This window comes from Dermacentor andersoni, chromosome 4, assembly GCF_023375885.2.
Source record: "Dermacentor andersoni chromosome 4, qqDerAnde1_hic_scaffold, whole genome shotgun sequence".
Taxonomy (NCBI): Eukaryota; Metazoa; Arthropoda; class Arachnida; order Ixodida; family Ixodidae; genus Dermacentor; species Dermacentor andersoni.
The window spans coordinates 32,233,699-32,249,121 of record NC_092817.1 but is presented as its reverse complement, the minus strand read 5'-3'; the positions used below and the strand labels follow the sequence as shown (position 1 = coordinate 32,249,121).

The 15,423-nt window shown below is 42.3% G+C and overlaps 1 protein-coding gene across 2 annotated transcripts in view; it reads left to right on the top strand.

Moving 5' to 3' along the window:
- LOC126536888 (uncharacterized) overlaps positions 1-15,423 on the top strand; it is a 47,406-nt gene that overhangs the window by 14,053 nt on the left and 17,930 nt on the right. The window contains exons 12-17 of one of the 2 annotated variants that reach the window (XM_055073574.1): positions 968-993; positions 6,000-6,176; positions 6,523-6,698; positions 11,750-11,940; positions 12,446-12,468; positions 13,696-13,956. In XM_055073574.1, the coding sequence (XP_054929549.1) occupies positions 968-993; positions 6,000-6,176; positions 6,523-6,698; positions 11,750-11,940; positions 12,446-12,468; positions 13,696-13,956 (854 nt within the window). Of the gene's footprint in view, positions 1-964; positions 994-5,999; positions 6,177-6,522; positions 6,699-11,749; positions 11,941-12,445; positions 12,469-13,695; positions 13,957-15,423 lie in introns of both variants that reach the window. The other variant, XM_050183930.3, reaches the window with a different exon arrangement.

Genomic DNA, 15,423 nt, shown 5'->3' with positions numbered 1-15,423 from the left:
GTGGAGAGGACAGGTAAATGCCAAGCTAAAACTGTCTATTAAGGATAAAAGGAGCCAATGGTTGCTCATAAGAACTCCAGCTGTAGCTATGAAGATAATGCAGAGGCAGTAGATGGGGGGGGGGGGGGGCGTCATGTATGTTTTGCCCCCCTTTATGATCAGCTTACATCGGTAGCAGTTCTGCACTGGCACATGCTAGTGATGCCAACTTCTACCTTGAGCCAGTTGCATGTGCAAATCAGAAGGGAGAGCTTTGCATGTACTTTTCTATAAATGCGTTCTTGGCTTATCACCTGCCAGGATAGCTCAGTAGCTATAGTGCTCAGCTGCTGAGCATGAGGTTGCAGGCTTGATTCCCAGCCATGGTGGCTGTGCTTCAATGGGGGTAGAATGCAAAGGCGCTTATGTGCAGTACTTTGGGTGCATTAAAACACCGTGAATGGTCAAAATAAACCGGAGCCCTCACTATGACATCATCCATACCGTTTGTTGCTTTGAAACATTGAATTCTTAAAATGGATCAATGAATCAATCGATTTTGGCTCATATGTGAAAGCACGTGCTTATGAAAACTTATGTGCTTATGCATTTATGAAAACACTGTGTGTGGGGCTGGGTGGAGAAAATGGTTTTTATACTTAATGCCTGCTTATCATAGAGCAAGGTGCTACATATTGTCAGCAGTAAGGCTACTTCAGCTTGTGCTGGCTAAGTAAAAGGCTTTTCACTTAAATAGTAAGGCAACTGTTCTAGAGTGCATCTTTTGTAAGTGCTTTTTTAGAACTGCTTGATTGTTTCCCTGGTCTGTCATTAAATCTAGCTTTCATATGTGCATTCTGACACAGTAAGCTCTACCGGACCAGTGCATTTGCTCATGACATTCATTGAAAAAGATTTTTGAAGCACTATGATGCCTGAAACTTTCCTCATTCCTCCCGCTGCTCCCCTCTTTTTGTTTTTTCAGAAGGAAAGGATGTTAAAGTTTATCTTACGGTATGTCACTCTGCATTACTCCTTTTCTTTGTAGCACACATTACTCATCTGGCGGTCCAGCTTTTGTTGTGATTGTGTATATCTGTTCGTCATGTGATTACAGGGCATGTTATTGGTGAAAAAAAAGAAAGGGGCATTGCCTTGCAACCAGGATGCATAACCTAAAATTTCAGCATGCACCTTGTTCCATGGAAGCACTACTAACTGCAGTATGCTTGTAGGTTCATTTGCTAGTGAATTTCTGGGGGTACCAAATACAATGGAACCCCATTGATACATTTCTCGATTTTGCGTTTTCCCAGCTGCTACGTTGCAATTTTGCAGTCTCGACCTAAATCCCATTGACACCAATGCGTTGTGTTCCCCTTTGATAGGTGCCCATTGTGTAATGTTCCTGCATCTTACGTTGCATTTAAACGTAACGATAAATGTGTAAATGTAACGACTGGTATGTTTCAACAAGCGACCAATTCGTTCTGACCAAATGTTGCAGCAAGCAACCAATCATTGCATGCAGCAAGTGACAGGTACATTGCAACAAGCAACCAATTTGTTGCAACAAGCGACTCATTCATAGCAACAAGTGATCAGAGTTTGCAATAAGCGACTGAGGTTGCTCAAGCATATAGACAAGACAACCTCAAGTTCCTGCTTGCAAAACCCACACAAATTGCTCCCTTAACAGAGCACTGCAAGTGCTAAAGGTCACCATGGCGTCAGCACGTGCTTGTGTCTGTAATACATGGCTATGCGTGTTGTTTTCGCGATGGCAAGTGCGACCTTGTCATCCTAAAACACTGGTAGGTAGTATAGGTGTGTTGTTGTTTACCACAACAACCTCGAAAATGCAAAGCTTTGTAACCCACCCATGAGCTTCTACTGATTTCATGGGAAGTGGTACGAGAAGGACCAAAGACAAGCATAGATAACTGCAATGTACCAAGGAAAGTTGCATACTTTCACATTCGCGGGTGATGTCACAGCTTGATGAAAACTCACTGGGCTGTGTGTTTTCATCGAGCGGCCATGGCAATGCGTTCATTCATGTCAGGCATACTTTGTCTGGTGCACTTATCCATGTTGTGTCATCACTGTAGTGGGCTGTTATGTGCATAATGAAAAAGTATAATATGTTTGCGTGTACTGATGTGCCCACAATTCTCAACCAGTCACAGTCTGCGGCGTGCAGACTTTTTGTAGCCTTTTTCAAACAGTGCAATTTTTGGTAGTGTGAAAAGTGTATTTAAGGTGAGCTGGGGTCATTGTGCACGCTGGCAAGCAGTACTGGAAGCAGCCACATGAGATGCAAGTGAATAATTTTTGTTGTGCTGGCATGCTTTCAGTGTCCACAATTATTATGCATGCTTTAAGTCAGTTGCCACTTTCCTCATCAGGCTACACAATCCTTGCCGAATATTTTCTTGAGTAGCCAGTACGGTTGTGCGAATGGTGATTTTTGAGACCGAGCGGAATACGAATTGAATCGTGCCAGAAACGAATCCAATATTGAATAGTTTCCAAATAGTTTTCAAATAATGAATAGCTGTTATCACATTTAATATAGATGATGTTCACATTCTAGTATTCTTAAAGTTAGCAAGTTTCTGCCATTACATAATATGTTATGAAACATCGTTTATTAAAATAACAAATGGATCATTAGGAGCAAACAAGTAGTTTCTTCACATGCACAGTACTCTTCAGTAAGTGCAAATGATCACTGTACAGCCTGTAAAGTATGGCTACCTTGGAAACTATGCCCGCGGGTGTGAAGATTTACCATACTTTTGCTTCAATTTTATTTTTAGTTGGGTGCAGTTGACGTTTTTAATTATTTGAAAAGTAGTAGAAAAATATTCGCATTTATAATATAGTGACTATTAGATTCGAAGACTGAGTAGGACATTATTCGATTCGTTTTTAGAAAGTTTAGAATATTCGCACATTCCTTGCAGCCAGTGATCGCTGTGAACTTACTCTTCATATTAGCCATGGTGGGAGCATTTGTTGAAGGGTTTAACAAGGATTTAGGTGCATCATTTAGTGATCTTGTTGTGTTGTATTTCATTTCTCTGTATGGTTTATAAACATAACTATTGTCATGTAGTAGTGACAGGCAAGAACATGGAAGCAAAACTGTGAATAACTGACTTTTTATTGGGCTAACCTGTGTCCATAAAAGCAAGTTACACTCAAAGCACAACGATAGCGGTGAGCAAAGCCGGTGATTGTCGGGATCTGATCAGCTGGTCAAGCGCGTCGGCTTTTATGTATGAGTCACCGAAGGCTCCAGAGTACCTAATCGCTGGCGCCCGCGTGTCTTCCAAAAAGTACTACACAATTCGCGTCGTGCATACAATCAGAATATATGAGGTTCAGTGACGACAGACAACTCTTAGCACCATCAATAACATTAAAGAAGCTTCTGATACATGCAGATGCATCTTGCACTGAATGATAATGGTTAAAATTTGTTAGCATCTACTGCATGCTACGAGGGCTTCACCCTCTTTATAAGTGCGCGTCCTTAAGCCATGCGGTTGGTTGAATAAAGGCTTCACTCTCTTTAATTGTCCTCTACCAAAGCATGTACCTGGCCAGTTATGCTAGGCTGAAAGGCAACTGCTGAACAATGTACAGTCGCATGTAAAAACTGTGCAATCTTGATTTTGTTATTATACTATAAAGCAGACAAGTATCAGTGACTGATGTAATACAGCTGCTGATAAAAAAAATTTTTATCCAGATAACACTCTTTGTACTGGTTGCTCTTGCGAGTAAATCCTTCTGGTCTTCTAAAAATAAAAGTAGCATTGGAAGATATGCCATAAGCGACGAACCGCATTTTAAAAATTCTAGCTCGCGTAGCATGTCAAATGAAGTCTCACAGAGTCTTGGATCCACAAAAACAGACAGACTTCGCAAAGGGGAGACATTGCTGATCCTTGCCGTTGCATCGTTGACGGCTCTCTACTCTCTTTTAACAGAAGGGCAATGAACCTAGAAACAAGTCTTTTAATAAAGCTTCCCTTGAATTAAGCTGTAGGAGATGAGCACAAAAGAGGAGCAGCCATGTATGAGCACACACCTACCAATGAAATCAACAGCAATTGTCAGCGTCCAGGCACATCTCTGCGAGCATAACTGTTTTGTGATTGTATTACTGAATTCAGTGCATACCTAAAGCACGTCATAGACATCATTGACAATCTTGTCGGTTACTAGTGATACGCAGCTGGCTTTCATTATCACGTTGTTGTTCACGTTTTGCATCACACCATATATGTGTAGGAGCAGACGCTGCCCTTTCTTGAGGTTACCGTCGCAAAAAAAGATTTTAGCATCAGAGACCTATTTAAAGCCACATTTCAGTCCTAGCATCACTATTCCACGAGCAGGCGATCTGCTGCAGCCGCAAATTCGGTGTATGAGAAGTAATGTAAAGAAGCTGGAGGCAGTGCGTCCGTGTGGCTGCGCTGACTTCTCAGCAAAACTTGAGGCAAAACGCAAAAAAGCACATAGGACAACAAAAGGGAACGAAGACACAGCACTGTGTCTTTGCTCCCTTCTGTTGTCCTACATCTTTTTTGCGCTTTGCCTCAAGTTATGCAGTACCAACTAGCCCACCAGTCTGTTCTCTGCAAAGGTGATGCTGTCAGCCGGCACCGTAGCACTATTTGGCTGAGGTTGGGTTGTCTTGTTTGTCGAGAGAAAGTGGGCACAGAGCTGTTGGCAAAGACTTGGCAAAGCTCCCGAATAAGTGTGCACCGGTTGAAGCCTATTGGGAACCTAGCTGAAGTCTACATTTAGGTATTTTGGGGCCGGCAAGGATGCATAATCGCCGGTTCTCTATAATCAGCTTTGCCGTGATACAACTGTGATATCAGGTGAAGCATACACAAAATATTGTGGTGAAGCATATAAAAAGTACAAAGGGGCCACTTTCACTGAACATTGTATGTGTCCCTTAATTACACACGCACCCACACACCATCCCTGGTCACAGTATGAGTTCCATGATGTCTAATAACCATACTGCAAGTTATTCAGAGTTGCTTCTAATGTTGTTGTGGCGATGTGCGGCCTTTCTCACTGTCACGATTTCCCGGCTGTTACATTTTTTCTGCGGTTCTTGAAAAATATATCTACTAGATTTTACTGTATTGAATTCTTCAACTGTGGTACACATTGAGTAATGAAAACACATTTTGCTTGTATTTGAGATCTCGACCTTTTGTGCGTCTATAGTGCTAGTATACTGCATGAAATTCTCACAAGTATTTCAACCAGCATATATGGTGCACTTACTCCTATATTTTCAAACAATCCTTGACTCGAAGCTTTTTCTTCGCTCCGTCAAGTTGAGCACAGCACTACCTCTCGAATGATGAAGATGCAGCACTTCTCAAAAATTGCCATGGATGACCATGAAGTGTAGTGACTATATCATTGGAGGAGTTGCGCTGCTATCGGTTTTCTTTAGTTGAGGTGGAGCGTTGAGTGGAGGAATGGTCTAGAATATGGGGGTTAGGCTTGTAGCTTACTTTTTTTCAAGTGACCTGAAGTGGTCAACTTTTTGTACTGTTAATTTCTTTGTATTTTAGTTTATTGAGGTGATCTCTGCTGTAGCTTTTTAGTCAAAGATTGCCTTTTTTTTTACACTGCTATGTATGAAGCTATGTAATGCTAGCACAGCAAAATCCCAATAATTGGAAGTCTCTTGATTGAGAGATAATTCGAACTGCTCAGTTGTTCCCAGCCAAGTCCCATGCTGGGAACAAGCCATGCCAAGGTTCGATCTGCCGCTAGTTATGGTAATGTTAACACAAAATGTGGGGAGAGCCTAGAGCAGAGCAGAGTGGTGTGGAAGTCACTGTACACTGTATTCACAGGCTCTAGTTCAAGCTCTTATTCTAACAGATCTTGTCCCTCTTGGGGAGTTTGATTTACAGAGTTCTATTGTACTGTAATACTACATTCTGAAATATATATTTCTTCTCTTTTAGGAATCCAAAAATAAATGGAACAGGCTCAACTGTGAACACTGTGAATTCTTCACTCACCGGTACCAGAAGTTGACGGACCACTATGCTGAAGATCACCCGGAGCATGCTTTGAGCATTTGTGAAACGTGCCAGGATCGTTTTGCTCATTATGCTTACATGCTGATTCACCAAGTCCAGGTAGAGCAGCTCTTTGGTGTTCACGGGCAGGGCGAGTACATAAGGGAGGTGGAACATGATAATATGGAGCAAAATCAAGTGGTCCTTGTTATTTAGTGTATGCGTATACATCATGGCCCGGCTTGCCTGCTTAGTGTTCCAAAACAGTGACCCACTATTCCTCCTGCTTAACTCTGTGTCTCCTCTTGGTATCCCTTTTGAGAACTATACTAAGGAAAATCAGGAGTGCCTGTATTGTCCAATGTACAAGTGTGGTTCTCCAGAAACTTTGAAATTGTCATGTGTTTTACTTGCATCATTGGGCATCTTGCATTTTATTTGTGTGCATCATCTGCTGGATTGACAGGTGCACCTCCTGTCGGAGGAGAACCAACCACAGAAGTGCAGCCTGTGTGACCTGACCTTAGACGGCGTAGATGGGCTCAGAGACCACCTATTGGAGGTTCACGCACCAGCTCCCATATTCCGCTGCTATGACTGCTACGAGCGATTTTCTACTGCTGCCGCCGTGTTGCGCCACAGGCAAGTCGCCAGAGCTGGCCTTCTTGGATGAGACTCATGTCATTGTTGGCTGCCCTCCCGAAACAATAGTTAGTTGTTAGATGACTGCGCATCAAGAACTGTATTTTACAATAGTTGGTGACAACGTAAGGATGCAGTGGCAGATCAAGTCAAACCCGCTTATGTAACAGTCTCTTGCTTATAATGACAGGGTTTCAGGCCTGTCTAGATATCTTTAGTGGTCTCGTCTCACCACCACTCAGGTTTATACCTCGAGATTTCATGCGAGCGCTTCCACGAACAGTTCCATATGAGTGCATTGCTTTGCATGATTGATGCCTTGATGCTTGAGTATATTGAAGTGACTTATCGTTTTGCTCGATGTTAGTGCTATGCTTGAGAGACGCCAGACTTTCATGTGAGCGATTGAGGCATTCATGCTTGAATTTTTCATACTTGTTGTGTGGATTATACTTGAGAGATGCCAGGTGTGAGACTTTCATGTGAGTGCGTTGTGCTGTGTGCACTGTGTGCACTGTGCTTAAGATACGCCAGACAACTGCCAAGCGAACTTGTTAGAGTATATAAAGAAAGCTTCATTTTGAAATGCTTCCCTAGAACCCTAGAAAGATTCAAGGTAAGCCATTTTCCTTGATGTCCTCCGCAGGACAGATGGAAAAAAGTGAAAGAAGATATCAATGAGAATAAAACATCCAGGAGTGCACGCAAGTCGAGCCTTATCATTCGTTTTGTCAGCTGGTCATCAATTCGAAAGGGAGGGGGAGGGAAATAGGGAGGAGGCAAGGCCTGTTTGATTCAAGCATGTCTTGTGGAACTGGCAGTGAGGAAGTTGAAGAGCAGAAGGAGGCTCCTGCACCTCTGCCTGCATTCTCGTTCACATTTTCTGCGTGTGAGCCTTAAGCAGGGTCTTTGTGATCATAACCTTATCACTGCTCACGTGGCACAAAATCGACGTCCTCATGATGAGTAAGACTAAGTGGCAGTTTCTTGTGAGATTGGCTGTAAAGTCTGTCTCATATGTTGGGCATGCAGATTTAACATGCACTAGTGAGACACGAGGAGGTTTTCTACATTCTGCGCGTTTGCTCATTTCCATCCCACAACATCTTTATGTGTGCAGGACTCCTATGCATGTGAAACTAAAGATGTTGGTGAACCTTAAAGAAGCACTAAAGGTGTATATAAAGTCAAGCTAAAGTGATAGATTTATGCTCGAAAACCTCTATGACATAATTATTGCTGAGAACAGAGCTTTAGTAATTAAAAAATTTAGGTAAATGTAGGACACAATATGAGATTCTAACAAGGGCATTTTAGTACTAACCCGATGATGTTGTGGTGCCTCATTATAATTATGTCACTAGTACTCGGGACATTTTGGTACTAACCTGATGATGTTGTGGCGCTTCATTATAATTATGTCACTAATACTCAACCTCTGATAATGACAATATCATTGCATTGCATTACAATATGGAAGGAAAGGCTACTTGTCCACTTCTATTCTATTCTTATAAAAATACCTAATTTACATTTACCTTGACAACAACACGGGTGGTCTAAAGGATTCGGTTTCACATGACCCTGCGCTCTCACGCTTTGGTAGTTTTTGTACAGCGTACTGCTGTGCTGGTCATGCTGGCTCGCAAAGCTCATCCTAAATGCAAGCAGCAGGAAATACTGCGTCCATGTGATGTTTCAGCTTGGTTTCTGGCCGTGCTTTACCCAAGAAACTGTAGCGCTGGCTCTCCGGCATCGTTTTACTCACTGACAGCAGTAAAGGGCAGTTATAACGTATGCAGCATCTCACTGCCTTGCTCATGGGGGGTGATTTGAATTATGCTAGAGGAATACAGCCCCTTTCTCTGGAACTATGTCTTGGCACAAAACAAGTGCTGCGAGGCTTCTGGAATGGTATTTTAACAGGCCGCGATGACTTAATGTTGGCTTTTAGTGTCTTTTCAATGGCAGTAAGCACATGCTCCTCCAAGAAGCACGTGTTTCTCTGCTTTGGTGTGCATGCTTCTACAGACTTATCAACTAAGCATTGGTGAGGCCGTTGTGCACACTACAGTGCAAAAGCAGGCAACCATTGCCCAGTTGTCATAATAAAGGGGTGTTCTATTAAAAAAGAAAACATTATCATTGCTTTTAATCAGGGGTGTGCAAATATCAAAATTTTGAATATAAATCGAATATGAATACTTAGCTTTGAAAATCGAATCGAATATTGAATAATGATATGCACATGTATTTATTAGCAAGTTAGGTTTGTTTGTTATGTTGGAACATTGCAATTGCATTGTCAATGCTAAAAAATGACTAGTAAGCTGTTATACTAAAACATTGTGTACTCGACTCATGTTAACTTGGAAAATTTAGTAATTCCCACTAGCTGTCCTCGCCAGTGTGCGCCTTATTATACCGCATCAAATGCCCATAAACTCGGAGGCATTTGACCCTTTGCCAGTCGTCACTCATCGCACTTGTTAAGCAATGAGATCAGAATTGGAGGAGGGGGGGGGGGGAAGAGGGCGCTACAAAGAAATAAAAATGCGCATCCTTGCTGCCAGCAAGTACGTGCTCTTTGTTACTGAAAGGCTGGCTTTTCCACAAAGTCTAGACGTTTAATGGCTAAGTCTGCTTTACAGGCGAGGTTTCGTTAGCAGCACGAAATTATCACAAAATTCAGCACAAAATCATCCCAGTATTGTTAGATTAGATAGAAACTAATGCCAAGAACCGTATTTGCATCCGATTAACCATGCGATATATTCGGTTTGATTCGAACATTCGTATTCGACCGAATGGTCGAGCATTCTCAAATATAAATTTTTCGAATCAAATACGAATACTAAAAATATAATATTTGATAATATTCGAACTTTTCGAATATATCGCACTTTTCATGTGTTCTTCAAGGTAAGTGCTGGTATAATGAACTACTGATATAACAGCCATTTTTCATGGAATTATTGCATTCGTTATAAGTGGGTATGACTGCATTCCACTGTCTGACTTTGGGAATTTGTGTAGATGAGCAAGCCAATTTCGTTTGCAAACTTCTATGATGTCACCACGGAGCCAAACTATGTTTTGGAGTGCTGAGGCATGGTGTGCTCCATTCTTTTGGTATTCCTCACTGACTTGCATGCACCATTGCGCACCACTTTTGTTGAGATCTGTCACTTAGCATGAGGGATGAAAAAAAAATGCATAGAAGAGTCATGACAAAATACACACTCAGAACTGTAATATGCAACTAAGAACATGCATAAGAAGCCTATCAAACACAATAAAACATGCTGAGGTTGGTATTAACACTCACTTATTTACAACTGAAATGAACCAGTGATGTTTAATTGCATGTGCCATTGCACACCGCTTTTGTTGAGGTCTTTTGTAGAGGGCATTTGTTGAAATTTTGTTGAATGGTGCAGATGTATTTTTTGCACTTTATTATGCAAGTACCACCAATTCTGTGCTTGGTCTATATAGCTCTCATGCTTGTAAAATGAAATAATTTTGAAGCATAAGTGACTGTTTCTTTTCTTTCTTTTTTTCCTGGTATATGTGATTGTGAAATCGGACTGCATTGATGTGGTCAAAACAACCATTGAAATTATAAATTTGGTGCACTTTCTTCTGGGGCTTTAGGCGTCAGTCAAAAATGCTGAACTCCATTGAAGAAGAATTTAAAGCATCCTAACAATAAATTTACGTTGTTGCATGGGTGATGTTACTGCACTAGAACCATGCAGGTGAAAAACTCTGCTTGCCTTAAGGGAACTCTGAAACACTTTTCTAACTAATCATAAGATGGCCTCACTATTAAAGGATGTCGTCTTAAGAATGTCATGCTGCAAAAATTGGTTGAATCCTTCATCAATAGGTGAAGTTATCGCACAAATATCTGGCTTTCACTCCCTTTTCGGCTCCACTAGCAAGCTTGAAGCTACACAGAGGATAAGCCAAGAGAGCAAAGCCCTTGCCAAAAGTTTAGTCACACAGTGGCTGAAGGGCTCTTCACTGCACCTTGTGGCGGCCGCAGTAGACTACAATACTCAATGCATCGCTGCCATCTACAGGCCATGGGTAGCTGAAGCAGCTACACACAGTGCAAAGATGAAATGATTTTTCTGTCTTTTTGAGATTGCAGACATATATATTTTTCATTTATTTAACTCATAATTAGCAATTATGTATTGCTGGAAATGCTCAAGCGATCACGAAATCAGCCAGTAGTGTTGATGGGCCAGCTGATTTCGAGAACGCTGGATGACGGTATTGCAGAAGCGAGAGCAAGTGATTTTTCGCTCTTTTAAACATGAGATTGTAAACTTCCTACTACACGCACTGCAGTAATATTTGGCTCACATGTTCACAGCAACCAACAGATCGGCAATGTTTTCTTACGAGGGTGAATTAGAAGGTCTCTGCCCCTATTTTTTATTAGCCAAAGTAAGGTACATACAGGTAGTTACAAATATACATACTACTATTCTACGTATCTTGCACTATTGTTGCACATAGTCCTCACACTGGTTCCGACATTCGTGCCATTGCAGCACTAAATTTGAGATGTCATGTGGTAGAATTCATGGCATGTGGCCTCCACGAATGCTCATTGTCATGCAAGTCCTCACTGCCTTTGAAGATGCACAACACCACCACCTCACACTTCTCAAAGTGAGACACCTTTCCCCATACGTGGGCTGCATTTCCCTGTGGCTTTCGATGGGTGTTCATCCCTCGCTCCATAGAAAGCGAATCGTACCTCAACGCTCAACGCCGTGTACGTGTGGATCACAACCGCCATCTTCAACAACTGACAGCAGCTCTGTCCCAGAGCTACCGGCAGATAAGGCTAAGCCAGCCCAAGAAAGGTCCACTGCTGGGAATGGATATGTTGACTTCTCATTTACAACCATACCAGTTGGCTAAAAAAAAAAAAAAAAGACAGGGGCGAAGACTTTTTGATTCGCCCTTGTACTACGTTCAAAAAGTTTCCGAGCCCATTTAAAAGCTTGATCTCTCTCATTCTTCTACAGAAACGAAAAGCATAACCCAAAGTCGCGCAAGTGCCCAGACTGCCCAAAGACCTTCAAGAATGCCCTTGCGTGCCGTCGGCATGTGCTGTACACTCACTACAGCTCGCGTCTGGTGAACTCTTGCAAGCTCTGTTTTAGGCGCTACAAGAACCTGCTCACACTTCGTTATCACATGGCATTGTCACATATAAGTGAGTTGCATCATTTCTTGTTTGCTGCCACTTGAGTCCTTCAGCATAATGCTAACAGAGCATGCTGTAAGAAAGAAACTGTGGATCATAAATATGCTTGTTGTGTTAATATACACACACATTGGGACTCATAATGACCTGAGTTCTAGTTTATCTTGTGTGCTGGAGATTTCAGTAAACTGAAGTCTTGTTTGTTAGCCAGTACAAGATTAAAGAATTTGGCAGATATTAAAGTCCTTGATTTTGAAACATCACACTTTTGCTTGCTTTTCGAGAAGCTCACTTTCATGGCAGGTGGCTAAAATTCTCTGTGATTTAAAACAGATGTTTTGAATAAAGAAATCTTGCTCTGCTGCCATGCTTCTCTTTGCAAATCTTTCCTCCAGTGTGTTTGTGTGGTATCACCAGATCAGTTGTACTGTGATGTTTTGTGTAGTATCAACAGATCTGCGGAACTGTGGTAATCAACTTGAATTGACATGATTTCTTGCTTTTTATTTTTTAGATGAGCTATCAGAAGAAGAGAAGGTGAGAAGTCTTAGTTTGCTATTATCCTTGCGCATTCATGAAATTTATGGTTTCTATGCTGTGGTTGTCAGTGCTCCAAGTCAGTTTGTACAGTTCTGATGCAGTTATAACAACAGTTAAAACAATATAATATTGATAACAGCGAGCAGCCACGATGGCACCACATTAATTATGTGTTTCATGTTAAGGTAAACCACTTGGACTTCACTGTATTTGCCTTTTTGCTGCTGCCATATCTCATGGAAACTGTTTATCCTGAAATTGCCACCAGAATGCCAGCCGACTGTAAAAAATAATGAATGGTTGATGTTCTTTTCTCGGGCGTCTTGCTCATTTTGCCAAGTGTATCAAGTGATTATCATTCTTTCTTGTGCAATGCAGCTTTCATAAAGTTAATACTGACTAAAAAAAGAAAAATAGTGGGAGACAAACTTTTGCACCTTTGGAAAAGTGCTTGGTGCCAAATTTTGGTATATTGGGTAGTGTGTCCTGCATTTTGACCTGACACTGTTTTTGAACTTCTCGAACTGATGATCCTTTTTCTTTTAAGTAAGTTTCATTCATATGGTGCACCCCTGATACATTTTTTCGTTCTTTTCTTCTCTTTTAAACGATGGGGCTTGAACAGACATTCAAATAATCAGGCACTACATGAAAACTAACTTAAAGGGAGAAAAATGTTAATTTGCCTGTTGCAATACCAGCAGCATGGAAAGCTTATTCAGACCTAATTTTGGTCATGCACTTGAGTTTGAAATGTACTATGAAAGTTATGACGCCATGCATGTTATATTTGCCCTACAGAGAAAGAAGGAAAAAGAGAGGGAAAAACAGGGACGTTCACTGAAAGCCTCTCAATGTTTAAATGTAGTGCCATCTTCACCGCTCTTCCCTGCTCCATGCTGGTTTTTCACTTTCCCACGCCTGTGCATTTATGGTGGAGCTGCCAACACTGTTGCAATGTGGCAAATGACCTGGATATTTTTGCGCATGTCGGGAGTCGGGCGGGCACTATGTATTGTGCCATATACTGCTTGACCATGACGAGCCACTTGGTTATAACGAGGTTTGAGTGTACTGTATAGTTGTGCTCTCCTTTTGGGCTCTGTGGGTTTGCGCTGCAGAACATGTCCATTGCCTAAAGCATTGGACTTGGAATGGCAATTTTGGTGCCTAATGCGTGATGCTTGTTTTGAGCTTTTCTTTCTGCTTTCTCTTCATTGGCAGGCATCACTGGAGCCGCTGAAAAAACACTGCGCTCAGTGCGACTACGTGACCTTCAATCGGCGCAGTATGGTGGGTCACATGCGCCGCAAGCATGGAGAAATGCTCCAGTGTCCGCAATGCCCAAGCCGATTTGCTCAAGTGGCTGAGCTTACACGCCACCAGAGATTGAGGCACAGCTCTGTTGGCCGCCAGCAGTGTCCCCACTGTCCTCGTGGCTTTGTTTGCCCCAAGTTGTTCGGAGTGCACCTCAGCATGCACCAGGTATGCTTATTTTTTTTTATCACAGTAGCAATTATGTGGACATTCCAACTGCACTCGTGGCATTTGTACACACACACGTGCACATGCACACTGTCCTGGCAAAAAGGGAATGCAGAACTGGCATTCCACGGACACCACAGACATTGTTCCTCCGTCAAACATGATATGCTGTGCTGGATTTCTGGCACATGAATGCAGGATCTAGAAAATCACTTTGTAGCACTGGTAACTTCACGAAATGCTGGCCTGTCTGTTGTTATAACCTTATGTGCAGGCAAAATGAGCACATCTGTGGGTCTTCTAGTTTTGTCGCATGGCGTGGCTGAAGACTGCTTGTCAAGTGCATTCTGACATGTCCAGGTACATGACCGCACCCATGTACCTCATATCATTAACCAATAGAGCTAACCAATAAGTGTCCCGAAAGCTTATCTCAGTGGCTCTAGGGTGGTTGCTTGAGCTAGTTGGTCTACCGACAAGCAAACTCTTTACTCTGACAATCACCATCCTGTGGCTTCTGCTTAATCTTTTTTGTGAGGATGTTCAACCTGTAAAATTTTCTAATTGAATTGAATATCAAATATTTTCTCATTTTTAAACAGAGTGAAATAGAAAAGCTGTGAGAAGTCTATTTGGTAAAAAGGAAAAAGGCTTAGTTACATTACTTGGTCCCGGACAAGGACGAAGAATTTTTCTTCAACTCTGAGGCTTTTCTTTCGAGGAACCCGTATGGGTTTCCTTTGTAGCACTTGCTACGAATGGGTGGATGTCTGATCTTCCCTTTATCAATTAATTGATACCGTATTTACTTGAATCTAGGCCGACCGCAATTCTAAGCCGACCCCCTAAAGTCCGAAGCCAACAAAAATCTATATATATTACCTCGAATGTAAACCGAACAAAAAAAAAGCGAGGACAGCGTTCACAAAATGCAAACAGCATTTATTGAATCTGAATGTGCAGAGCTCATTCAGCGTCGTAGTCGCTGTGTTCCTTGTCACTGTCACCTTTAAACGGTGCACTATCTTTGGTACCGTCAAGCGCATTAGATATGCTGCACTTCTTAAAGGTGTGCACGATCAAAGTACCTGGGATGTCATCCCACGCTGCAGCTACCCAGCCCGCCAGCTGCGATAGCGATGCACGTTTGATGCGGCCTGTTGCTGTTAGCATGTGGTCTTTGCCGGCTTGAAGGTTCGACGATGCTTCTGCGGCTGTCGCAACTTTTCGCTTGAACACGGCACTGTAGTGGCATCTCCTGCTTGGTGCCATCCGATAACACCACAGCGCACACCGACACGGCCGACACGACACAGGTCAAAATGGCGACCTCGCTTGTGTACGGTTGGCTACTGGCACGGCTAGTAGCGGCTGCGATACAGTACTGAATATGGTGCTAGCTATGCACCATATTTAGCAGCTTCAATGAAAAACTGGCGCATTTTTAAAAATCCTCGGATCTAAGCC